Source organism: Lissotriton helveticus, chromosome 11 (assembly GCF_964261635.1).
Source record: "Lissotriton helveticus chromosome 11, aLisHel1.1, whole genome shotgun sequence".
In the NCBI taxonomy this organism is placed as follows: Eukaryota; Metazoa; Chordata; class Amphibia; order Caudata; family Salamandridae; genus Lissotriton; species Lissotriton helveticus.
The window spans coordinates 93,383,508-93,410,446 of record NC_136072.1 but is presented as its reverse complement, the minus strand read 5'-3'; the positions used below and the strand labels follow the sequence as shown (position 1 = coordinate 93,410,446).

Below are 26,939 nucleotides of genomic sequence, written 5' to 3'. Positions count from 1 at the left end.
ACTAAGAATACCGCTGCAAGGTGCGGTATTCGACTCACTACTCGTATTACAAGGATTACTGCTGTAAGGTGCGGTATTCGAGTCACTGCTTGTATTACTAAGAGTACCACTGTAAGGTGTGGTATTCGAGTCACTACTCGTATTACTAAGAATACCACTGTAAGGTGCGGTATTCGAGTCACTACTCTTATTATAATGATGACCACTGTAAGGTGTGGTATTCGAGTCACTACTCGTATTACTAAGATTACTGCTGCAAGGTGCGGTATTAGAGTCACTACTCGTATTACAAGGATTACTTCTGTAAGGTGCGGTATTCGAGTCACTGATCGTATTACTAAGAATACCACTATAAGGTGTGGTATTCGAGTCACTACTCGTATTACTAAGAATACCGTTGCAAGGTGCGGTATTCGAGTCACTACTCTTATAATGATTACAGCTGTAAGGTGTGGTATTTGAGTCACTACTCGTATTACAATGATTACCCCTGTAAGGTGCGGTATTCGAGTCAGTACTCGTATTACAATGATTACCACTGTAAGGTGTGGTATTCGAGTCACTACTCGTATTACTAAGAATACCGTTGCAAGGTGCGGTATTCGAGTCACTACTCTTATAATGATTACCGCTGTGAGATGTGGTATTTGAGTCACTATTCGTATAACAATGATTACCCCTGTATGGTGCGGTATTCGAGTCACTAGGCGTATTACAATGATTACCCCTGTGTAAGATGGTGTATTTGTGTCATTACTCGTATTACAATGATTACCGCTGTAAGGTGCGGTATTCGAGTCACTAGGCGTATTACAATGATTACCGCTGTGAGGTGTGGTATTCGAGTCACTACTCGTATTACGATGATTACCTCTGTAAGGTGCGGTATTTGTGTCAGTACTCGTATTACAATGATTACCGCTGTAAGGTGTGGTATTCGAGTCAGTACTCGTATTACAATGATTACCGCTGTAAGGTGTGGTATTCGAGTCAGTACTCGTATTACAATGATTACCCCTGGAATGTGCGGTATTCGAGTTACTGCTCCTATTACAATGAGTAATGTTGTAAGGTGCGAGATTTAAGTCACTGCTCGTATTACTAAGATTACCGCTGCAAGGTGTGGTATTCGAGTCACTACTTTTATAATGATTACCGCTGTAAGGTGCGGTATTCGAGTCACTACTAGCATTCCAATGATTACCGATGTGATGTGCAGTATTCACGCATTTCTAGCAGTACCCACTGAAAGTACCGGCACTTTCTATTTTTGTAAACCTGCAGGTACTGGGGGTTTGACACCACCTGCACACATATCAGGCGCGTTCTTCTATAGCTATAAATACAGAACAGGGTGCACATTACGCATCTCGCGTGACACGCAACGTGCGCAAACACCGCGCCAGCCTTCGCATTACACGTCACTGAAGGCTGCTCGCCCCCTTGTATTTGCTGAGGAAGCGCTCGCGCCGCCCCCCGGCGTCCGAGGGTGTGTTGCCCCCTCGCCATGCATCCCCCCGCGCCGCGGCTCCACGTTACACTGAGGCAGCTCTGTTCGGCGCCTCTGGTGGGAGGGAGGGGGGGAGGGGCGGCCACGTCAGCAGGAAGCGGCGCGGGTGCCAGGTCACATTCATGGCTGTCTGGAGCAGCCGGCCGGGCCCGCCTTCCCGCCTCTCACGTGGCAGCGGCCGGGGCAGGCCTCCCAGCGCGAGACGGGCCCGGCGCGCGGGGCGTGGGCGCGCGCTCAAGATCAAGTTCAGGGCCAGCCCTCCCCACGCCTGTCTCCCCGGCGCCCCTACAAATAAACCGGCTTGAAATGAGCCAGTAATCTTTCGGAGATAACCGGGGCACATCTGCACGCGGGCATCTGGAAGGCAAGAGCTCTGCAAATTACACAGAGGGCCTTTGTCTTAGATAAGCACAGTACTAGCAAGGAACTTGGTAGTGGTTTGTGGCAATCCGCACAGGCTCGCTGCTTTTTGGGGAAATAAAGAAAACAAGTGCACGAGTTACAAAAACAGAGAATACACGTCCTATAAACTATATTCAGTTTACACAAGTGGGTATCCAGGGAGTGGTTAGTAAGGGCATGCACATAATTGCAGAGAGATGGTGCATTTTTGTAACTAAAATGTTTACCAACTTATTAAAAAAAAGTTAAAAAGAAATGGCAATTAGATATTGGATCATTGCCAAATTGGGAGGAGAATGATATCTATAGAAAAGCACAGGGTGCACTAGCATGTTACTACTGAGATAACTGGAAGGGTGCTTCTTTGCTATACAATTAGCAGGTATTAGCCCATGCCTTTCTTGATATTACCAAAAAGTGTAAATAACTCACAGAACCTTTCAACACAAAGACCAACCCTAAAAGCGTGAGGCTTACCAGAGACCAATAAGAAATCAGCTTGTCTTTATGGAAGAGGGAAACCTGAAAATGTAATACCTTTAATCACAGACTCATTATTGAGATAGGACTGAAGCCAGCACTTCCATAAAGCGAGAGAAGGAATCTCTGGATCTAGTCCCAAGAAACTGTAGTTTTGCCAGTGCGCTGGGAGCACACAAACAGGAAAATACTGTTTTGCCTAATGTGTTTAGATTCCCCAATCTTTTCCTGGATAGTACATTACCATTCAAGCCAATAACCGATTACTTGCACACAGAACCTCTGTATTTAAATGATTTGTGTGAATTTGCAGATATAGGAGATAAAAGTAGTTTCAAAATTGAGGCAAACTACTGAAAGATAGAGCAAATGTTTAACGTGCTCATCATTGTAGGAAATACTAGACTCGACCAAAAAACAATAAGACAAATTAGCATTCTCCGCACAAATGATCTACAGCACCACGAGAAATATCTAGAATGTCAATGCAGTTGCAGCATTAACAGAAATTGTAAGCAAAGTGTCTGAGATCATTACAGCATTCACAGTTTAATGTTGGCAGCAAATATGCGTCCTGTTTTTTATTTTGGGAACTTATTATATTTCTGCTAGCACCCTACAAATATTTTGTGTCCTCCTGAAACCAAAACTGTAATAGACCTGTCAGACTTTAGGCCTTCTAAAACAGCATGACTAAATCAATCAATTCACTATTGCCAGCCATGACCTTCGAAGTTAATGCCTTAGGATGGGTCAGCGAGATATTTGCTCACCGCTTCCACATGTGGTGATTGAAAGGTCACAAGATCCTATCCCCACAAAGCTAGCTAAGACTGCCATCATTCAGAGGTTTGCAAATTGAGTACCTTTAAACTGTGTAATAGACTCACTATGAACAGTGCTTAGACATTCTAAGGTAAGCTTAGACTTCTGCTTTTAGGTCTGGCGATCGCCAAGACCATTTGATTTTACTAAAATATGTATAACATGCATACAAGTAGGGGCTTTCTATCACGTCTCTTCATCTATTGGTCTGTTGTTGTGTCAGTCACCTTTTGATTCCACCCACTTCAGTATACAGCATGGGGCAGTGAGTCAGCCAACTTAGCTACCAGATACTTTCACTTTGAGTGACTGCACTTTGCTCTCACGAGGAGCACATCCGCACACAAGCTAGTTCCCTTCAGTGGCAGTGTGTTAGGTTTAACTTTGTGTTTAGAGCTTGATGTGGTAGCAGGATGCTTCTGATGCACATTTTCTCTTTATCAGATCTCATCTTCTGACAGTGCGGCTGTAAATTTCTTTTGGAGTGTTTTGCTTTTCTGACTGGTGGTACTTCTAAGTATAGCACATTGTGCCCATTTGAAACAGTTCTGTATTGAGTATCTGAGTGGGGCAGAATTTTCCACTTTGGCCTAATTCTACCCCTGTCAGGCCCACATTCATCTCACCGTCACGTCCCACCCACCCCTAAGACTTCAACTCTTTCCAGCTCCTGTTATCCTCTCCCAGTTTCTGCTCCGCCCCTTACTTTTCCTGCTACCCCTGCCCGTTTACGAGATACATAAGCCCAGATACAGCTCCTGTACAACTAATGCACCTGGCAGTTTGAGAAGACTGGGCATCCAAAGCCACCTGCCTCATCCCATCTCCCTGACCTCTTAATCTCTTTCTTGATTCTTGACTTCCCTTCTATTTTGTCCAAGGTCCCTCTTACAGGCGCCCTGTAGGAGTCATAAAGCACTGCACAGATCTCCAATACAAATACTTCTGTTGAGCCCCACTGACAGTAGGTGACTTGCTTTTTAATTTTGGCAACATTCTTCCAAATTCTTCCGATGCTGAGGTTCCACTGCAGTTGCAGGACAGTAATTCAACAGTAGGAAAAGTGTAACTAAACATTGCCGCAAACAAATGATTCCAACCATGGGATTCAACAGGTAGATTCATTCAAGTGCAAAAGCCATCAGAAGCGTGCATCAGACGATTAATGTGCTGAAAAAATCATCTTTAACCGATAAATGTTTAGAAATACAATGCATTGCACAAATGTAATTTGCATAAGCAGTGTCACGCATTAAGGCACACAATTCTAATCAGGTAAATAATAACTGCAAAAAGCAAGTCAATAAACAACAAGGAACAATATATATTTTAGGGAAATATTTCAAATACGAAAAATAGATACGAGTGAGTAAACACTCGCTGCTCACTGCTGTAGTGATCTTAAGTTACAAGTTTAACTCCCTGCAAGATAGTTTCAACCTTAAATTTTGACTAGTCAGGAAATTTAGTACAATTATATTGTAAATAGTGATCTCTTTAACTTCAAGCACTTAGAAGAGCCAGCTCAGTAACAAGCGCTATATATAAATAAAGTATTTGTAATTATCATTATGATTAATAATTTTAGACAATGGCGCTGTCTGATCACTTAGTTTGTTATTGTGTTGCGTCTTTCTTGGAGACTAGAAGATTGCACAATAACCTAGAATTAATTTTAAGTTTTTATTCTGTTTATACTGGATGGTTTTAATAGAATATTTTAATATTTTGTATAATGAATGATGAATGTTTTTGTCTTGTATGCCTTGAGCTTTTATGATCTTATTGTATAAGGATCGAATAAAGTGATTTGACTGACTGACTGACTATTACACATGTGTTATGCACATAGAAAGGGATGTGAGCCGAGGCGCAACAGTTCTAACGCCATCACAAGCACCCTCTAGTTATCTGGACAAGCCATCGGCAGGGCGGTGACATCATGGGCTGAGACTGCCGGCTGAAGGGCAGGCGAGCTATTCTCAGGTACCGGATAACACTAACAGGCGCTTCTTTCAAAGCCTTTTCCAGACTGGCTTAGAATGGAAAAAAATGCGCTTTCTAAAAAAAACTCTAAAAATAGGGTTGGGTAGCGTGACTACTTGGCGTCCTTTCTCAACCTTTGCTAATGCACTAGACAAGGGAGCAGAGAAACTAAACAATTGTTACCTAGGTTTACTTACCGAGTACACAAGTCCTGGTTTTCTCCACACTGGGTAGTCCTTTCTGTGGAGACCCCGCACAGCTGCATTAACATGCATTACCGAGCAGAGACAAAGATTTGCTATTCTTGACCTGTCAGTCTAGACTGGCTGAGCCTGGCTCACAAAGATGTTGCTGTGGCTTGCTTTGTCGTACTCTTGAACTGCAGGAATAAGCCAGGAGTACTATCAACTTACTCCTGGAATCCAGGAGTAAACGAGCAGGACCGTAAGAGTAGGTCACACATATTCATGGAAACTTTTTTTGTGAACCCGGGCCAGTGTTCTCAGATACGCGTGGCCCTGTAACGTAACATAACATAACATGTAAAGCGCACACTCACCCGTAGGCCTCTTGGTGCTGAATCACAGATGTTCATTGTTACCCAACTCAATAGTACTAATTTTATTGACCTCAGATGGATGAAAGGCTGAGTGGACCTGCCGGGATTGGAACCTATGACCATGAGGTCGAACATAGGCTGCATTAGTCCACTGAGCCACCAGACCCGGCTCTAACAGTAGCATGATGTCATCTACCAGCAGAAAAAATCTGAGAAATTTCGGTAGCATAGCCAGACACTTCTGTTATTTCTACAAAGTGCTTTACTTGGCCTTGCTAAAGGAATGACTGCCATCGGTTGCTGTGGCTACTGCGTGGAGAGGCCTATGGGTTGGCTCGGTGCGCTTGAAGAAGGGCAGTGCGCTTTTAGTTGCCCTCCCAGTTGGCCCATTGGTTGACACACATATAGTATTCCTGTAACGTCCAGCATCCCTTGTATTACCCTAAAGCTAGAAATGGTGTTTGGTTTCTATGCCACTGAAATTATGCGGCAGGGAAAGACCAAGTTATTTGGCAGGGTGGACCAAATAATGAGGCAGACGAGGCCCAGTTCCAAACCTCCCAGGCCAAAATTCTCAATCAAAGGTGAGATTCTAAAGTCAGGCCATCCCATAATACAAGGGGCGGAGACCTCCCACTCAAGGGGGCCTGTTGTCTGGGAAGAAGGCGGAAGAGATCGGACAGTAGTTATGCAACATTTAAAGGCGAGTATGTGGCCCAACGGGCTAGGGCTGTCGATCTCAAATCTGGGGAACCGGTTTCGAGTCTCGGCAAAGACGCTCAACATCATGTGATTCTGGGCAAATCACTTAATCTCCCCGTGGCTAACAAAAATGAATGTGTCCTTGTGTAACGTAACTGGTGCTCATGTAAAGCGCTCTGATACCCGATACCTTCGGGTCAAGTTCGCGCTATATAAAAACTCCACTAAAAACAAAAACAAAACAAAAAGCAGTTGGCACCCTTTTTGGAGGTTGTTAACTGCTTTAAATTGCACACCACCCCCTTACTGAGAGGAAAGGGCAATTAACAGCTGGTAGTGCCTGACAGAATGTGTATAATAAAGACCTTACTACCTGAACTTCTAATCTCATCCGACACAGATAAACACACACCCGCTATCCCAGTATACCTGGTGTCTTCACCGCACGCTCTCACTGAGCTTAGGAAAACAGCTTTTCTAAGCATTCTGATTGGCAGAGCCAACCTCAGCATTCCAGACATGTAGTAAGTGCCACACTCACACAGCACTATCACTTTCCGGAGATTAGTTCCTATTTCAGGCAGGGTATCAATTTCTATCTTTTTAAGCCTCTTTCCGCTGTCAGCTGAACCTAAGAATACTTAGAAGGATGAAAAGTAGCAAAAGGATGAAAACTAGCAATGCGCAGAAATTGTACCCCGTATTACAGGAACTGAAAGGCGTTCTATTTACTTGATCCGTCTATGTTTAAAGTATTGACATGGGTAACCAGACATGCTTATTGCTTTTATAGTTGGTGGTTAAGACTGTTTTAGCAAGTTAACCAAGTGACCGAAGCCACCTTCCATACTGGGAGGATAGAACACTGTATCTTTGCCCACCTGGATTTGCATCAGGTGGTCGTGATCACACTGATGCTTTCAGGCTTGGACTATGCTAATGGCCTCTTCTTTGAGGCCTTCAATACCTACCCTAACAAGGTACAAACCCATAATGCTATGATCCAACAAAGCCGATACTTGTGCCCGGCAAACCGCATCAGCCCCACTATTCAAACTCTGCACTGGATCAAAATCCTAAAACATATTTTGTTCAATTCCATTTGCATTACGAGCTTCAACGTCTGGCGCAGAACTGTTGAGATAACAAATTTGGAGGTCGCGAAATTTAGAGGTCCCATCCTGATTCAAACCCCTAATATTTTGATATTGATTTATCCAGACCATCCTTAGTTAAAGGTTTCATGAATAAGTATTCACACCATATACAATGCATGATTTGATAATGAGCAGTTATATGTGATCTAAGATGCGGCTCCTACTTACAAAACTCATTAGATATCGACGCTGGATGACCAAGGCTCTGGGGGCCAAAGTCAGATGCTAGCTTGTTGTAGCCGTCCCTTAAAATGTTAATTTTTATGTTACATTTGGTGCTATCAAAGGCAGACTTAATTGATGTTTTTCCACAGAAATGTTCATGGACATTCAATCTGATTACACACTTACAATAACCACCAGCATTTAAGTCTGTCATCATTAAAAATCCCATTACTGGTTTAGGATCATTTATTTACTAATTTGTTTGGGATTTTAAGTTGAGTGTGTGCTTGGAAGAGGTCTTTTTAGTCTAATGGCATTAGTAAGAGGTTTTTTTATAAGTAGAGAACAAGAAAAATTGTGAAATAAATTTAGTTTAAGTATTTAGATCACATGAAGTTGATAATTAATGGACTACGTTTGTATAGAGTCGAAATTAAGTTTTGCATTAGATTGACAATTTACATTTTGGGAGTTGCTGTGTTAACCACTGCTTTGGCTGCATATAACAGTTTTTCTTCTTTAATATTTCAGGATTTCTCCTCTTTGTGCCCTTAACAGTAACCTGTAGCGGGTTACCTTACTAATTGTGTTGGATAGCAGAGTGCTCCATCCCTCACAGCCAAACTTCCTTCCCTATGAACTTCAGATCTACCATCAAAGAAGGAACTCACAAGCCAGAAAACAGCCCAACTCTTGAATATCCCTTAATTTGGAGAATCGTATGTTGGCGGTGGCCTCTTTACGTACAGATTTCTACGCTTTGGAACTCTAGACCTGAACAATGAAGAAACACTAAAAGTCACCTGGAACTCCAGAGAGCAATAAAGATGTCACCCTGCGGAATGGTACAGTACGTACATGCAACCACCATCCTAGGCATCAATCGCGTTCATATCACCTTCAGGCATTAGTGCTTCTAAAGACCAGCTGTGACACGAAAGGAATCCACCTCCGAACACCACGCGTGACACCAACGTTCAACACATAGGCTATACTGTAACCCCACACTCTACCAACCATGCAAACAAATGGAAAATCCACTTGCTCGACCATCCAGATAGAGCCTTGTGGCCTCGTTCGGGGTAAAAAGCGCTAGACACAATTTGTTAGATTCCTGGGGAGACCTGTAGGCTAGCATAACTACTTGAATTCACAAGCCAGTGTTCCACGTGCAAATCCTAAAAGTTGTAGGGCGAGTACAGGTATTGTGCTGCAATTCGTTTAATCACTTCTAATTGGCTGAATGTTGATCTGGAATCCATGTGCACTTTTAAAGGAAACCATCCTTGTCCCAAGGACAAAAACATTCAGAGTCAACTCAAATTTATGAGGAAACAATTCATTGTGAGTCTTTCCACATCCTCAAGTCCTGTGCTTCCTTGGGAACCGTGTCACTAATATGTTGCATCTTTCTCTTTGTTAAGAATAAAAAAATAATGCTTCTTAAGTTGCGCCTGCAATATTTGGCTTCTATGTTACAAAACTAGAGAGCGTGACAGGAAAGTAAGATATTTTTTGCAAACAGCCCAAAGCCATGTACAGTTCACGTGCTTTACACAGAAGAACAGGAGAGTTTCTCGGTATGAGGCACCGTCTATGATTTATCTTTGTTTTTGGAGAATCTGTCAAAAGCACAGGTATTTCTTTCCCTGCACAAATCTTTCTAGAAAGGTATAAAAGGTTTGGTGCGCTCTCTTGTACTCATGTGAGGGTTAAAACTCATGGAGGGCATACTGGTCAGTGACAGAAACAAAACAAAAAGCCTGTCCTTCCCCCCACTAGGAGAGATTCTAAAAAAATATAAAAAATAAAAAGTGGGTAATTCACTCCCTTAGGCTTATACTAATTTCTGAGTGAACTTCTCACTTTTTAGAATTTAAACAAGGTTCCAAGATTTCTCCAGGAAAGCAGCAACAGGAGCAGTTTCTCCAAGAGAAATTCTAAAAATCTTTTGAGAATTCTGCGCTTCCTAAAATGTATAGATTTTTACCACGCGTCAATGAAAGCATTCTGCAATTACACAAACGTGCACACTTTGCAAAAGTGAATTTATATGTAAACACGTTATTCCTTTTCGGGGAACATGTCCCAATTAAGAAACCTTTTCCCCTTCATCTCCAACAATTTTGGTTGGAACTACCCCATTCCCACCATGGAAAAATATACAGTTCCTGCTTTTACCACTAGAAAACCTTTAACTGTCCTGTGGGTGTGAATGTGATGCAAATCCCTTGTGAACTACAATACTTGTTATCTATGTTGTGAACATTTACTGTTGTAAAGCGCTCTGAGACAGATGCTCTATATAGACTTGTTATCTTTCATGTGAACTCTCCCACATGCAGATGATAACATTTTGATGCAGAATGGTACAAGATAGGTTCACAGACTCATTTAGTATGGTCTGTTAGAGGGGGGGGGGGGGGGAGGGATCATTTATTTATTATTTCTAGTAAACTAAAATCAATGTGCTTGGAAAAAAGTTTTGTGAAATGCTTACCCTGCCACAAAAACCTACTGAAAGCTTGAGTGGGAAATCAGTTACGAGCAGGTTAAACCATCCTCTTTAATTTCATAGCCAATGATAGGAGCGTATCCGAGCCCAGTACCAATAACCCCACAACAATTTAAATGTACGGGAAGAGTAAGTCTTAAAAGAGCCTCTTTTCATCCCAGTAGATTTAGAGAGAATATATTTTAATGGCAACATTTGATTAATAACATTTATTAAATTAATTAAATTAAAAAATTTATTTAGCTGAAGAAGAAAAAAATCTGAGTAATACCTCTATGTGAAATTTCCTTTATCAATTTTATTAAAGCAAGTGTCACAGAGAGGAGGACCAATTGTATTGATGGATTAGGGAGAGGAGAAAGGACAGGTTTAAGGCATCAGGCTGGGGCCAGGATGGTATTCCAGAAAGTACAAACATTAAGGTGAAAGTTAGGTTGGGGTCAGATTAAGAACTAGAGCCGGGTGAAGTTAAGAAACGCTGTCTAACACAAGGTTAAAGTTTGTTTAGGTTTTGGGATAGGATCAAAGGTTAAGAGTAGAATTTATAAAAGGATATAGGTTTCAAAATAATTTCCATGAATAATATTTTTGACAATCAGTCAATTACAAAAATGGGAGATGTTTCACTGACAATCTATCTTTTTGATGATTTAGTATCAACCACATAGTTTACACTGAAATGCCAACTTCAATGCATGGTGTAGCAAAAGGTGCAACTTTCAGTTAAAAGTTTTCAATAATGTTCAGTCTTTGTGTCTCATATATATACGTGATGAAACTACAAAATACCTATTCTTTCTTTCATGCGTGGGATAGTTGACATGAACAACACTGACACCACGATCAAACCAAAACTGAAGCTCATTGAACATGCCGGTAAAGTCTATCAGTCAATATGGATGTTACCTCATACCAGGTTGTCCAAACACCTTTTCCAAGCCAGATTGCTCAATCAATTCTGCTATTTAGACAGCGTTCCAGCAACCTCGGTGAAGATGAAGCCAGGTCGATAACTGCCCCCGCTTATGTACAAATAATCAAGGTGCACCTTTCCTCATCCATATCCACAAAACTTTATTTAGATGATGCACAATGAAACTAAAGCAAGTTCAGCACTTGCTGCTAAAATGTAACTCAGCTGCAGATCAGAAGTTTAAATCCAGGCAAGTAACTCAAGCCTTCACTATTCCTTGGTTGATACACTGACCACTCTTACATTTGTTTACTACACTTCAAAACTGCTCAACTCCTGTACTAAGGAGTAAGGACTTAATTGATGTATCAAAATGTCAACAGTCACCTGGACATGGCCACTAGCTGGCCAGATGTAAGACTCCTTATAAAGTACCGGAGTTGATGAGTTACACACATACTGCACATGGCAACGCGTAAGTGCTCACCCAGCAGCTTATCTGAAAAGTGGTGCACGGTCTAAGGCTCATGAATCATATTGGATGGAAACATGCAAAGAGGATATAGAGGATTTGGAACTCACTCCCCCCTGAAACCAGGCTCATCCCATCTACCATACTTTTCAAGAAAGAAGTAAAAGCGATCCTCATGGCTAAATACACTTGAACCACTACTGGGGATCAACTTCAAAGACTCGATACTGATCTGTACTACTTGTTCGAACCCTTTGCATTTTTGTTCGACTTTGAAATTGTCTTACTTGATTGTTTATGATATCACCTCACTGTACTTTTAACACTATTGATGTATCTATGTATATATGCTCCCCTCCTCTGTAAAGCGCTCTGATATCTGCGAAGATCTTGTTCGCGCTATATAAAACTTTCAAAATAAAATAAAAAATAAATAGTGATGAACTAAGCACTCAGTTCAAGTTCTCTGACAGGTCATCCGTTTGTTCTGCACTCATTTTATTCCCATGGCCTTTTCCTCTTAGGAAGACAGAATCACTCATTTTGTGCATTCCATCAAACTATCCTGCAGATGACAAACTTCCTCTGTTGTCCTACTGCTTGACTGATGCTCAAATGTACAGAAGTGGTCAGTTGCAGCACAAGTAGACACAATATGGCAAATCTTTGCCCACTCGTGGAAGTTCAAAGAGCTCCATACCTCCTTTAGGTACAAACTTATTATAAATGCAAATGTTGTAAATACCATAATAGTGTACTGAGCTGTTCTCTACAAATATTCAGTGGTTGCTAACTTCAAATGCTTGTATCTTTTAAATGTTGTCTTAATTCAGACCACAGTTGTCTGAGCTCCCACCAGTCAAAATAGTTTACATACTGTGTTACATCTCTTGCACCTGCTGATGTTGGACAGGGTGTTAGCCTATTTATCTCTGATTTGCTGCAAAGTGCTTTGCTACTCTTTGGGGTGTAGAACCTCTTTGTTGAAAGCCATGAAATAGAAAATAACATATAAAATAATATAACATTAAATACCACAAAACTTTAACCTCGTTGGAGCCAGTTCCTTTTATTAGGTAGCCCCAAGCCATGGGAATGAGGATGCAATAAAAATCTACATAAAAATTAGGGGGTACCACAAAAACAATTACTGCTGATTTCATATATTCAAATCAATTCAATTCAATTTAGCTTTATTCGATTTTAGTGCAAAAAATCATAAAAGCATACAGATTAAAAAGCAGTTATTAAATAAAACATACATACAATAATACATAATATCTGCATATTAAAAAGAGAAACTTTTGCCAGCCCATGCAAGTAAGTGTCTTAATTGTAATATACCATGCACAGTTCAGAATTTGATCAACCATCAATTTAAATAGGGGTTCCAGTACTTAGAGCTGTGGAGAAATAAGTCTTGACGGGTATAAGTAGGAAAACTTCTGTCTGTCAACATGTTACACCCTGCCTTTAGAGTGGATGTGGGGGACCGAGACATTCTAGGATAAAAGTCATGCAAATCCCAAACGGAGATTGGACTGTCTCCCACTTGAGGTGCGCAAGTGCGCAGGTACGGGACAATATATCTTTGCCTAAATCTTACAAGCACCAAATCGCCAGCGATATCTTTATGGAGGGAACCCAGCCAACTCACCCTTCTTACACTCATTATTGTACCCACAAGATTGGGTGGCAGGGGTCTATTGTTGGTCAACCAAAATTTGACTTTGTTCAACAAGTCATGTTGTCTCTCAATTTTCCCTAAAGGAAGTGCTGGTACTCCCGCGAGGACACACACGAAAGGAGCTGCCTCCGGGGGAAGTTGGATGGGAGTGACTTTGTTATAGTGTTCTCTAGGAACTTCAAGGTGCGAGAAGGTAGGTGTAGGGGGGGTTCTGCGAAGTATTTGGACTGGAACATTGGGGACTATTGGTTGGGTTAAGACCCTTTTACCATGAATAGTTGGCTTTGGGTACTTCGAAAGGGAAGATGGATCGGAACATTTGGATGCTACAGTATTTGAACTAGCTGGCAAGGTGGGCTTGGTGGACTTTATGGTTTCTTCTAAACCCTTCAGCCTGTCCCCTAGTAAAGTAATTTTATCTAGCAGTGGTGTTATGATAGAAGTGACCAATTGTTCGATAAAAGATAATAGCTCTACCTGTGTAGAGGATGGTAGGACAACTTGTTTGTCAGCAAACTCAGATATCGAAGAGGGGTTGCTGACAGGAAGTGTAGGGCTTAGGCACAGTGTTTGAGGTTTAGGTAGATTCCCTATGTTGTTAACCTGGTTACATTTCCTTATAACGATTGAGGGATCAGGATTGGCGAGCCTTTGGGTATTTTGGATAACATCTTGTTTAGATGGTGGGAGGGGTTGCAGAGAACTGGGAGTGTCGGATAATGCGCAGAAGCTTACAACAGGAAGCGGTGAATCCACTAAAACGTGTGAGGTTTTACATAGAAAATTTAGCTCATCTAACCATGAGAATGCTTGGTCAGCGTCTACTGATTGTGAGGTCTCAGATGGCATTGTAGTAATTTAAAGGCCTGGGTCAGAGTCAAGATCGGTAGATAAAACACCACGTAGGTGTTCTTTACCTCATCCAAGCATATAGTCACGAAATCAGGGGGGGGGCCCCGTCCCGTCCTCCTCAGGTCCGCCGAGGGCCACAGAGGGCCCGCCCTTTGCCCGGGCTTCGCCCCGGGCGCTCCCGCGCGCTACCGCGCAGCGGTCTCCCCAAACAGTTAAATAGAGGTAGGGCGGGGGGGCGTGACCGGCAGGGAGAGCGGCCTCAGCTGTTACGAGCAGGGACTCCTGGTCAATTGAGTCCCTGCCAAGCTGCTCGCAGCCCTGCCGGTGTAAAGAAGCACAGTTTTGGTGAATCACAAAGAGCCCCACAGAGGCAAGGAGTTCGATTTTCAAAGGTCCCACGAGGTCCCACGGAGATCAGCAGCAACAGGTAGGGGCCTCAGACAGTCCGTAGGGCGCTCCCCTCCACAGAGTTTCTATTCAAATCAAGAACCCCAAGGAAAAGAACTGTGGTGTTCTTCAACAATACTATGTGCTTTAAGTGACATGCTGTGCGCATGCTGCCGTAGAGCTGAATCAGGCTCTGGTGTGTGATGGAGAAGTTGGAAAGTTTCACCCTGGTAGACCAAGGGTCTCCTCCAATGCCGCACTAGTGCTGTACAAGTGTTTTTTTTTGTTTTTGTTTTTTATAGCTTTATATAGCGTGAACTAGACCCAAAGATATCGGGTATCAGAGCACTTTACATAGCACCAGTTTCGTTACATGAGGGAACATTTATTTTTGTTAGGCACTGGGAGATTAAGTGATTTGCCCAGAATCACAGGATGTTGAGTGTGTTGCCGAGACTCGAACCCGGTTCCCCAGCTTCGACGTCGACCACTCTAGCCGTAAGGTTCATCCTCTCCCCAATTAATGAGCAATAAAAATCGAGAGATGCTAAGAGAGGTCATCAGTGTAAACAATCGGATGTAGGTTTATATGAAATTGAAGACCGACAAATGGTGGACGAGTTGGATGCACAAACAACTGATTACTTACACCAACCTGAACGAAAACAATCAACTACAGGCAGGAGTCAGGCATGGGCAGGAAAGGAGCAGGTCACACTCTCTACAGACAATGGTGGAGAGGTCCCACTCTGGTCTCATCAATGCAAACAACAGCTATGCCCAAGCCGAATCATGAAACACAACAAAGAAACAGTTAGCAAAACAGTTGACTAGGAAAACAGTACCAGCGTATTATGTAACGCAAACACTAAACAATTTCAGAGACGCGGCGGCATGGGATTTTTAAAATAAAACTGTATCCACTGTTGAATGCAGTTTCATAATTTTCCCTGAGCAGGGATAGATCCTGTAATGCCATTGATCAAGGGCCCACAGACCGACATGCCCCCATGGAAGGTACATGCATGAAGCTTGCTTGGGTAACTTTGCCCCGCGGAAGCCTCTTTAACGTCAATGATTTCAAACAAGAGCTCAAAATAATATCATATTACAAAGGAAGCATCACTTTAACAAGAGTTTGTCAAACTAAAAAGAAAGACACCTCTTACAGAGGTTTAACGATTAAAGGAGCGTTTCATGCTCTTTGGAAAGGCGGTCGCTTAGAGAACTATGCAGGCAATTAGCAGCGGGCCACACACCAACATTAGACACATGCGGACTGTGGCCACCAACCAACTTGTACAGGTTGGTTAGGGCGATGTTTCAGCAGAATTAAAGCATGTGAAGTTGAGGGCTCGCCCCTGTGGGAAGTCTCCTTCTCAACAAACATATGAAGCCCTTTTGTGATCTACTGTTAGAAGATGTGGCCTAATGGCCAGAGCTGCCAGCTTTGAAACTGGGGAACCTAGTTTGAGTCTAGGTGTCGGCTCAACTTCCTCGGATTCTGGGTGAATCACTTAATCACCCTATGCCTAAAAAATAAAAAAATAAAAGCTCTGTCCTTGAATAATGTAATTGGGTTCTCATAAAAAATGTGCTAACCAAGTTCACGCTATACAAAACTGCAAAAAAGAAATGTGGTGTGGGATTTCACCTACATGCTAGCAATACCCTAATGGTACGGTCATTCAGAGGGAAAACGGCAGAAGATTATATAACATATCATAACACAGCATCTACCTTAAGAAAATCAAAGAGGAAAATAAGGCTGTAGGATAGCTGGTTGGCTCTGAAAAACCAGTAAAACAGAGCTAATAGAGCCAGCAGAAACAGTAGGGATCTTCTAATAGGGCCAAGATTATCAAGTGATGAGACTGGGGCATTTAATGGCAAGTGATGCGAATCTGTAAAATCCCAAGGGGTCTTTCTCAATGAGAAATATCAGTGGAAAATCACATAAATCACTCAATCAAATACAGGCAGGGTACCAAGTTACAGAATGTGCTTCCTGTTGCCACTGGCAACAGTGAGACCAAGAAAACATTTCAAAGTAATAATATATGTTCTCTGTTGTTCCACTTGTCATCGGCTTGGACACCGTCAGCTGTATGGTGTATACAAGTCCTGCTAGATAGGAGTCAACTGACCTATGCTGGCCATAGATGAAATATGCAAACCCAATTTATAATGAAAATGTGGTAAAATGTTAATACTAAGAATCAAGTGAACTACACAGAGTAAAAATCCATTTAACTACTGTACAAACTATGATGCAGAAGAATGTCATGACTGGGCTGAAAAAACAGACCATAGAGATCAGTAAACTGCATCAAAGTCATCACATTTCACTCAGATGACACTGTCCCAATAAATGTAATTAAGTTATATAAATGGTATTCAATCCTAGTCATTATCTAGTCCATATATGTGCTGACATTCTACGATTAAACAGAATCAGCTGGCAGCAGCAGGACCCATTTGTCTTGTGATCTATCAAATTACCACCATGAACCAGGAATTTGCTGGCCATTATGGGATTCTGTATTGTGTCAATTTTATAAACCTATGCATCGCACTTCTGCAGTAAAATCTGAACAGCCTTGCCAATCAACTCTAGATTAGTTCAGGAGAACTTGTGTGTTTGACCTTATTTCATGTGAAGAACAAAGGCAGAAATGCTATTAGACTTAACTTGGAGGAAATGTGCAAAGCAATTACAAGTTCCAACACAGTTAAAAGGTCAAAATCCAACCCCAAAAAAATACCATGCCAATTTATAAAAAGAGGGAACAAATTAATAAGCAAAATGAAACCAAAATGAAAAAAATCATATAAGGGGAACCGGAGATATGAATTTCTAAACACTTAAAAAAAAGTGGCAAGAAAGTGTAAAGCACCAATGATAGTCAATGGTCGTGGTAACCAAGACAAACGTGCAAATTCAGGCTGACCATGATGGAATCTGGGTCGGAACACCAAGTGGATTGGTCCTGGAGAAGGTCTGTAAGTTAAAAAGTTTTACAAAAATGTTTTAAGTCCCTCTGGTCTAGAGGAAACGTTTGAAAAGTTTCCAACTGTTCTTCTAGTGCCCAAACAACCACAGGAGTATGCTTATAAGGTCTCTAGGAGTTCAGGGGCAGCACTTAAGCGACTCACAGGGTGGGTAAAAATGGGAGCAGATCCAGCCCTGCACAGGTCTCAGTGGCAGGTACACTCCATCTACTGTTCTACTTCAGGTACAAAAAGTGTTCCCAAAAGGTGCTATGGGTGCCATATTTATTTCTGGCACTAACTAGTTGGTGGGAGTGACACCTGAGCTAATCCCTGACCAATGAGGTAAAAGTTCCCGGTGGTAACCCTACCCACTTTTCAGTAGTTCCTGTTTGCTTTTCTGCAAACAGGTCCAAAATTCAATGTGCATAAGCATTTTCACGATTGGGAAAGTCTTTGGCCACCCTATACTTGGACAAAGAGGGCTGTTAGTGTGTACGGGGTGGACTATGGAAATCACCAGCATCCAAAGAACGGAGAAGACATCTATGCTGACCTATGTAATTTAACAGATGACCACAAAGGTTCTATACTGCCACAAATCACCAGCATCCACCCACAATTAACACCAAAATGTAAGCACTGTACCCACAACAAACCCAGAAACACAAGACAGGTAGGACAAAAACAGGGTCCTTCAGCAACCAGCTGCGGGATACACAGGAATTGTCTTGCCATACTGTTTGCTCCCTTTGAAGGTCGCAAAACTTTTTTTATGGGCTTCAGACATGTCAAGCTGGATTTGACACTGTGGTGTCAACCAGAAGGGCACAGTTCCAACTCTGTACATTTTAGTGAGCACTGGGTAGTCCTCTCTGCCTGTTCAGGACAGCCTATTGTGTGGTCCTGGGAGGAATTTCACACCTCTTCCCGGGCTGAGCACAGGTTGGGGATTTGCAAAGAGTAATGTTAATTAGCCACCTCACGGTTCAGGCAGGTAAAGCTATACTATGGTCTTAAGAGAAAGTTAGAATTACAATCAGTGATTAGCCTATTTCAACATGTTTCAGGGGTCGGAGCAACTACACGGTGCACTGGACATCAGTACTCCAGTGCGTAGAGTCTTAAAACAGCCATAAAACTCTGCCAAAAAATAGGGATGACCATACAAAAAGGTGTATTTTCATACAGTTTCATTAACAACTTAATTCATAACACACAAAGTGCTGCCAAGGATGCAATTTTTTCCCACCACTACATTATTAAAACAAGCATTGGAAATGCAATAGGTCTCGCAGCATTAGAGTTAGTGCATTTAGAATTGTTTATGGGTTTTTTGTTGTAAATCTTTTGCATTTTTATTTTTTGTAGCCAATGCTAAAGAATTACAAATCAAAAAAGCAATAAACATTTGTAAAAGCTTTAACTAAAAATCCTGTGAGACCTATTGCACTGTGTGAGGGTGAGGTGTTGAGGGTGAGTGAGGGTGGGGGTGAGTGAGGAGTTGAGTGTGAGTGAGGTGTTGAGGGTGAGTTTTGTTGGATGAAAAAAACTTTAGGACCATAATTAAATCAGGTTATAAGTTTGCTTTCAAATCTTCCCTTTCCACATAAATGTCTCAGCGCTCTATTTACATAAATGCACTGTTTAATCCAGCAGTTTTTGCACTAGTAGATACAAATGCTGTAAATTGTACATAACTTGGCATGTAGACTTTTCTTTGAACTTTCACGTGTTTGTTCACACATACATGCCGGTACAGTAGCATGCATGCAGTTCTCCAATACATTATATGATATTGAATATCATATGTCTGTGACGGCAATATATTATTCTTATGGACGTAATGTGTATTTACACGTGTTTACATTTTGTGTGTGTGTGTATACATGTATAAATACACACGCAATCACAAAAACCCGCAAACAATTATTTGATGTCAGCAGTCATTCGTGCAGTCTTGTCATGCGAGATCAAATCAGGCGCTATGCTGATGAAAACGCTTGCATATGGTGGGTGGATTAAGGGCCAGAGACTCCTTTTTGTCATGGAAATGTTTTTGTTTACTTCATCTCATAGCATTTCTCACACTTGGCTTGTTTTGTGTCGCCTCTCAATGGCTACACGATCAAATGAATGGATTTATTTTTGCCGAATGAGGGGGGCAGCCCTCCCCTCAAAGGCGCGACACTGCGTCCCCGCGAGGAATGTTAACGCGGGTTTTATTGTGGGGCGCTGAATGGGGAGCGCCTTTCACGGCATAGCCCCCCGAAATGCAACAATTTAAATAACTGCTTAGACCCCAGAAGGCCGCGGTCAACACGGGTCGCATTCCTGGTCCGTGAAAACACACTTAGCTGATAGAGTTATGTAAAACGTATCCCGAGACAGTAATTTAGTGTGAAGACATAAGTTTTATTTTGTAACACTTTGCCGCCGGGGCATGGAATGCCAGAAATTGCAGTGGTGCAAACTGTTATGTAAAGCCGCAAATGAAACACTTGCACGGAGTTTGCAGATTGGAAGGGAGCTCGTGTTCAGACAGCCTTGAAATGTGTAAACATTGTGGTAGAAGAATGGGGGGAAGGGGGGGGGGGGGGATAATCCCAGGCACTACAGTCGTGATAAAAATACAAGAGCCCCCATTTTTTTAGCTTTTAATTTTGGAGGACCTGGATATGCCTTTAAACAAAATGAGGTTGACTGGCTCTGCGGTACTAGTTCGCTGAAGAAACCCGCTTTGAATAGGTTTTCACCTAACCCTCTATTGAACATGCCCTCTGCCAGGCCACTCTGGGTAGGAAATGACACTTTTAGCCATATAACTAATTCTAGAAGACATTTTCTGATCTTATAACGCCAGACATTCGCATGAAGTGAGTCTCGCTCGTTGTGTTGTCGGACAGGGCATAGACAGTAAAAGTACCATGACATTATATTGCAAAAAAGGCAGAGTTCTGATACTCGGAGGCTGAGGCCAGTAAAGATTTAATTTCTCGAAAAAAGAGAATGCTAACTGAGTTTGATTGGCTGTTAAATGAAGGGCGAGATCCAATTACTTGTCCGGGACTTGAAATGATTATTGTGCATGGGCCGTGGCTGGTGCAGGGAAGCCCACACACGGTGGTTTCGGCCTTGCAGCTTGAGAGCACTTAGAAACACAATAGGCGGATGTTAACTCGTTTCAGATTGTTGGAGGTCCCCATTTAATGCCAAACAATGAACTGAAATGCAACGCTTTCAATGGACTGCAAGCAGAGCAGGACGTTTAAAAATGCGAGGGCACAACTATTTAGGGGCACCAACTCACCCAATCCGTTTCTCAGAAAAGTTACGTATTTACAAACCACAGGGCGAGTAATAAGCACAGCAGTGTTAATGGCGATTCACAATAATGATGTATATTTGAGGTAACAGGAGCTACTCCTTTAACAAAAAATATCAACTAATGTATGTTTAAGGGGATGCAGAGCTGGCTCGAGCATCCTTTAAGATGTGCACTGGTTGCCGTTTTATTTTCGGAAGCCAAAGATAGTGTAGGCTTTCCCATTACGGAAAGTCGTGCTTGCTCGCCCTACATAAGAGACAGGGGCAGGCAGGAACAAGACGGAGGGAAGAGAGGGGAGGGGGGAGGAGAAATGCGACATGGCGGGAAGGGGAGGGGGCGGAGCGGGTACAATAAACAAGACGGAGGGAAGAGAGGGGAGGGGGGAGGAGAAGTGCGACAGGGGAAATGCGAGACGGCGGGAAGGGGAGGGGGCGGAGCGGGTAAGAAAAGTTACGTATTTACAAACCACAGGGCGAGTAATAAGCACAGCAGTGTTAATGGCGATTCACAATAATGATGTATATTTGAGGTAACAGGAGCTACTCCTTTAACAAAAAATATCAACTAATGTATGTTTAAGGGGATGCAGAGCTGGCTCGAGCATCCTTTAAGATGTGCACTGGTTGCCGTTTTATTTTCGGAAGCCAAAGATAGTGTAGGCTTTCCCATTACGGAAAGTCGTGCTTGCTCGCCCTACATAAGAGACAGGGGCAGGCAGGAACAAGACGGAGGGAAGAGAGGGGAGGGGGGAGGCAGGATGACTCAGGGGAGGGGGCGGAGCGGGGCAGAGCGGCATGTGGGTGTGAAGAAGCCGGGCCTTTGAAGTGAAGCTAAGCTTCACTTCAAAGGTGTCGGAGGAATGCGGGCGGCTGTGCACGCGCTTTTAAGCTCAATGCACATGCGCATTGAGCTTAAAAGTCACGGGCACTGCAAGGAATCGCCACGATTCCTTGCAAGTTAGATAAAGAGTAGATGAGCCCCTATAGTCTTGCTTGCTCGATGCGCATGCGCATCGACAGGCGAGACCTAAAAAGAGGGAAAAAAATACATCAACCCCAAAAATCATTTGAAACATTTAGAACATTCTTAGTTATTTGAAGGCTATTCTGCAGCCACTCTGTCTTAGCTACTGGTCCACAATCCCACCTGGCCACACTGAAGGAAGTCTTGCACTGTGCTGCCAGACGAGTGAACGCATTGAGAAAATGACCATATTTCACCTATACTAGTCGAAATACCCTGGAAACCTTCAAAAGGGAGGATCATTTTCAAATGATACTGTCTAAGTTACAATGCAATAAACTCAAATACCCACTCTTAACTTTCCGCTATGCTTCCCATCTCAGGATGCCGAAGAACCTCTGCAGTAGACAGACCTGAGAACTTAAGTCCCTAAATTCAGAACATTGTTCGTCCAGAACCGATCCATTTCAGGGGCAACAACATGAGCCTGGAACTCACTCCCAGTCAAAATCTTCTAAACCCCATCTCAGTCCGCAAACTGCTAAACCACACATTTATTTCAGCTCTTCCTCGAAAAGTCGTAGTTATGCAACATCCCCTTTGTTTTCCTCCTCCCGCCCCCATCTTCCCCTTTATCGTGTTGTAACTATACTTCTTAACCATAAGAGTGAACGACTTACCATACTGAAAGTACCATGTCATTGCTTTTTGATACTGAACGGTTAAATGTCTGGTACTGGTGAAAGCAAAGAATCTAAAGGTCTCTGAGTGGAAGTGTGCTTGCTTTATAGGACCACTAAATAAATACATAAATAAAAACATAAATAAACAAATTAAAATTTTTAAAAAATACTCCGATGTCTTTACCTTGTATGCACTGCAGCGTCCCATCGTCGGCCCTTATTGTAAAGGTTTCGCCCGGATTAACTTGCACCAGAATGACCTGCCAAACAGTACAAACAAATCAAATTTCTCACAGATGTACATACAGTTCAGAAACACAATGAAAAATGCAAAGTTTATCATTCAAGTCAATACATCACAGTAGAGCGACTACAGCAAGCCGAAAGGCAGATCATAATTATGGCTCCCTGTTTTCACTGATTTTTACAGATAAATACAGACAGAAAACAATGTGTTTTCTGTCTGCATTTATTTTTAAAAGTGGATAAATACAGAACATGTGATTCTTTTAAGTGACTCTTCGTGCTGTCTTTCGTGAATTATAGCCCAACAGCTGAGCAGATGGACAGCATGGGAAATTAAAAAACAGGATGAAGTTTCTTTAAATAACTGCATGTATCAACATACATTTGTGGTATAATGCTAATATTAGCCAGTGGATGTACTGCTATGTAATATTTGGCAACTTAAATAGCTAAAATACGACAGAAATCAAAGTATGAGTGCTTGTTTATCATTTAAATAAATATGGAAATGTACAGTTTTACAACTATATTTATATGCAAAACATAAAATATGCATAAATACAGATAAAATGCCCAAAAAATAAATATGGATAAATATAGACAGAAAAGTTTTTTTAAAAATACCATAAAACCGGGTGCCTTAAATATAATTCAGTAAAATTCTGGGAGAAACAATGACAGATTTGGCTTGCATGCACAAGGGTTTTGCAAATTCACCAATAAACTGACAGCGAATCAATTATTCTGGAATCGATTTATCAAAAACCTATAGCTTGTTGGTGTATAGAGGTGCAAAAAAGTACTGAAGAAGATTCCCCGGCAGGCCTGTGCTGCTGAAAGGACTTGTAACATCAAGTCGGTCAGTCGCTAGTCTGGACCTACCCAAACACAACTAGCCCGTGCGGAATCACTAGCTTTACAGTGATGCACAAGCGCACACAGATTTGTTATCTGCACGTGTTTCTACATAGTAAGTGCACAAAATTTTTAGTTAAGATACTTTACTGCGTTTATACAACACCCCTCAGCACCAAACCTTCAATATAGACCTTGCAGAGTTGTAAAACTAAGTTTCAACCAAAATATGTCAAACAATCACTATAGAGTTGTACTATCAACTATTTGGTTCAATTTATAGCCCCCTTAGTAATCTGTAATTATACACTCTATTTATGTCTGGAGTAAAAATCTAGATTAATGTCCATATGAACTCAATACTCAAATTTTATATGTATATTGTTGACGAAATAAATAATAATACCTCAGTGTATTATTCATTACCCTACAAATCTGCTTAGTAAAAATATTTTTTTTAAACCTGTTTGGTTCAAATGGAATATAGTTTGCCTGAACAAAAACATTTTTCAGGGCACATTTTTAAGTGACAAAATTGGCGCCTTTTACCAGCCTAAAAAAAGAACTCAAATATTGTTGGACAGTGTTGAAGTTTCTCTCACAATGAACTTTTTCCTACTGTTCCTACTTAGAAACAAGAATTGGCAAAACCTATAGGGCTTAGCTGCCCCCATTCTCCTTTTGACAATGCTTGTATTGCTTTGTAATAGTTTTTGCAAATATCTGTTGTTGAGGAAGTTGGTGGACACTTGCCAATCTTAAATACAACTTTGGCTAACAGTGAACAGGTTTGGGCCTCAAAATGCACACACAATTGCCGTAATATATTCTGGCTCTTAAGGGAACAACTGTGAGTGCCTGGAGGTGATCCTTATGAAAGGGCAGAATGACGTCACTCACAGGGAAGACAGTCACTGGCTAAAATTTGGCTGCCCCTCTGCTCCATGACGCATGCTCTACAGGGCCAAAGAATAATGTAAATTAGACAATAATAGATCAATGGATGACTGGCTGAAAGCCCCAATCACTAAGAATATATATATATATATATATATATATATATATATATATATATATATATATATATACACACAACAAATTGACCTGTCGCAGAGGGAGCGCTGTTAGTTGGTGCCCACTTCGAGACCAGGACAGTGTCTCGTATTAATTCCACACAAAAGAAATAGTGGCACTCCTCTTGATAATTTCAAAAGAATTTATTCGGACTGTGCAAACCTATGCGTTTCAAACCGTAGTTCCTGATCACGGTGGTGTTGTACCACACCACCGTGATCAGGAACTACGGTTCGAAACGCGTAGGTTTGCACAGTCCGGATAAATTCTTTTGAAATTATCAAGAGGAGTGCCACGATTTCTTTTGTTTACTTTTCGTAAAATATAAAAGTTGTTGGCCTCAAAAGGCCTGTCTGGTGAGTCAGACCATCTGAGCAGTTGCTTAACGTGAAATGCCATGAGATGGCCTTTTGAAAGGCATGAGATTTGTTCTTTTAGTCCAGTTTCTTGCATTAAAGGGTCCCAACACTACAACTATCAGAATGCATTTGACTGCCAAATAAAAGGCCAGGACTGAAGGGATGTATGACGTTACCACGCATACATTTACAACGCCTACCTTTACAACGCAATTTTTACAACGCAGGAACCATTACAACGAACTACCATTACAACGCATTTTTTACAACGCAACACTTTTACAACGCATACCATTACAACGTAAGTATTGGTAAGTATATAGTATTTTTTAAAATGTAATTAATTAAAATTAATTTAATTTATTTTAATTTAATATTATTTTTAATTTATTTTTACCCTGTACCACTGTACCCCAAAATGGTAAGTATATAATATTTTTTTTAATTTAATTAATTAAAATTAATTTAATTTATTTTAATTTAATATTATTTTTAATTTATTTTTACCCTGTACCCCTGTACCCCAAAACCCAAACCTAGCCCTGAACCCTAAAAATACCCCTTTACCCCAAAACCCAAACCTAGCCCTGAACCCTAAAAATACCCCTTTACCCAAAAACCCAAACCTAGCCCTGAACCCTAAAAATACCCCTTTACCCAAAAACCCAAACCTGGCCCTGAACCCTAAAAATACCCCTTTACCCAAAAACCCAAACCTGGCCCTGAACCCTAAAAATACCCCTTTACCCAAAAACCCAAACCTAGCCCTGAACCCTAAAAATACCCCTTTACCCAAAAACCCAAACCTAGCCCTGAACCCTAAAAATACCCCTTTACCCAAAAACCCAAACCTAGCCCTGAACCCTAAAAATACCCCTTTACCCAAAAACCCAAACCTAGCCCTGAACCCTAAAAATACCCCTTTACCCAAAAACCCAAACCTAGCCCTTAACCCTAAAAATACCCCTTTACCCAAAAACCCAAACCTAGTCCTGAACCCTAAAAATACCCCTTTACCCAAAAACCCAAACCTAGCCCTGAACCCTAAAAATACCCCTTTACCCAAAAACCCAAACCTAGCCCTGAACCCTAAAAATACCCCTTTACCCAAAAACCCAAACCTAGCCCTGAACCCTAAAAATACCCCTTTACCCAAAAACCCAAACCTAGCCCTGAACCCTAAAAATACCCCTTTACCCAAAAACCCAAAAATAAAACATTTTTACTATAATTATATACTTACCAAAACTTACGTTGTAATGGTATGCGTTGTAAAGGTATTGCGTTGTAAAAAAATGCTTTGTAATGGTATTTCATTGTAATGGATCCTGCGTTGTAAAAATTGCGTTGTAAAAGTAGTCCGTTGTAAAAGTTGCGTTGTAACGGTTGTTTACCGGACTGAAGCATCATTTTCCTTGGTGACACGCCTGAATGACTTCCAGTTTAGGCAAGTTCCTCAAAAGCACAAAAATAATGCTGCATACATCAAAAGACAGACATTTGTCAGCAATCACTTGCGACAAGCAGAAACTTTATTTACTGCATTAAACCGAAACATTTTAGATTACTGAAGGCTTGTGACAACTACTTTTCATGCAACTACACGTCTTGATTTAAAAGCGAGGAACAGGAATGGTGGTTCCACTAAAACAAAAAATAAATAAAACATGCTCCCCCGAGGAAAATACAAGCAAGCCTTAATTTTTGTGTTAAGACAGTGTGTACAGCTTCCCCCTTTCAAATGGTTGGGAAATCTATGCACAATTAGCAGCGAGGAAAACCTCTGCCAAACAACACTTGGATAGAGGCAGAGGGAAGAGGGTGGGGG

General features: G+C 41.6%; 1 protein-coding gene across 5 annotated transcripts in view; it reads right to left on the bottom strand.

Moving 5' to 3' along the window:
- The window catches only part of FNDC3B (fibronectin type III domain containing 3B), a 539,535-nt gene that overhangs the window by 380,475 nt on the left and 132,121 nt on the right, over nucleotides 1–26,939 (bottom strand). For all 5 annotated transcript variants that reach the window (XM_078665981.1, XM_078665983.1, XM_078665982.1 and 2 more), the window contains one exon: nucleotides 22,762–22,837. In XM_078665981.1, coding sequence (XP_078522107.1) covers nucleotides 22,762–22,837 — 76 coding nt within the window. The remainder of the gene's footprint in view (nucleotides 1–22,761; nucleotides 22,838–26,939) is intronic.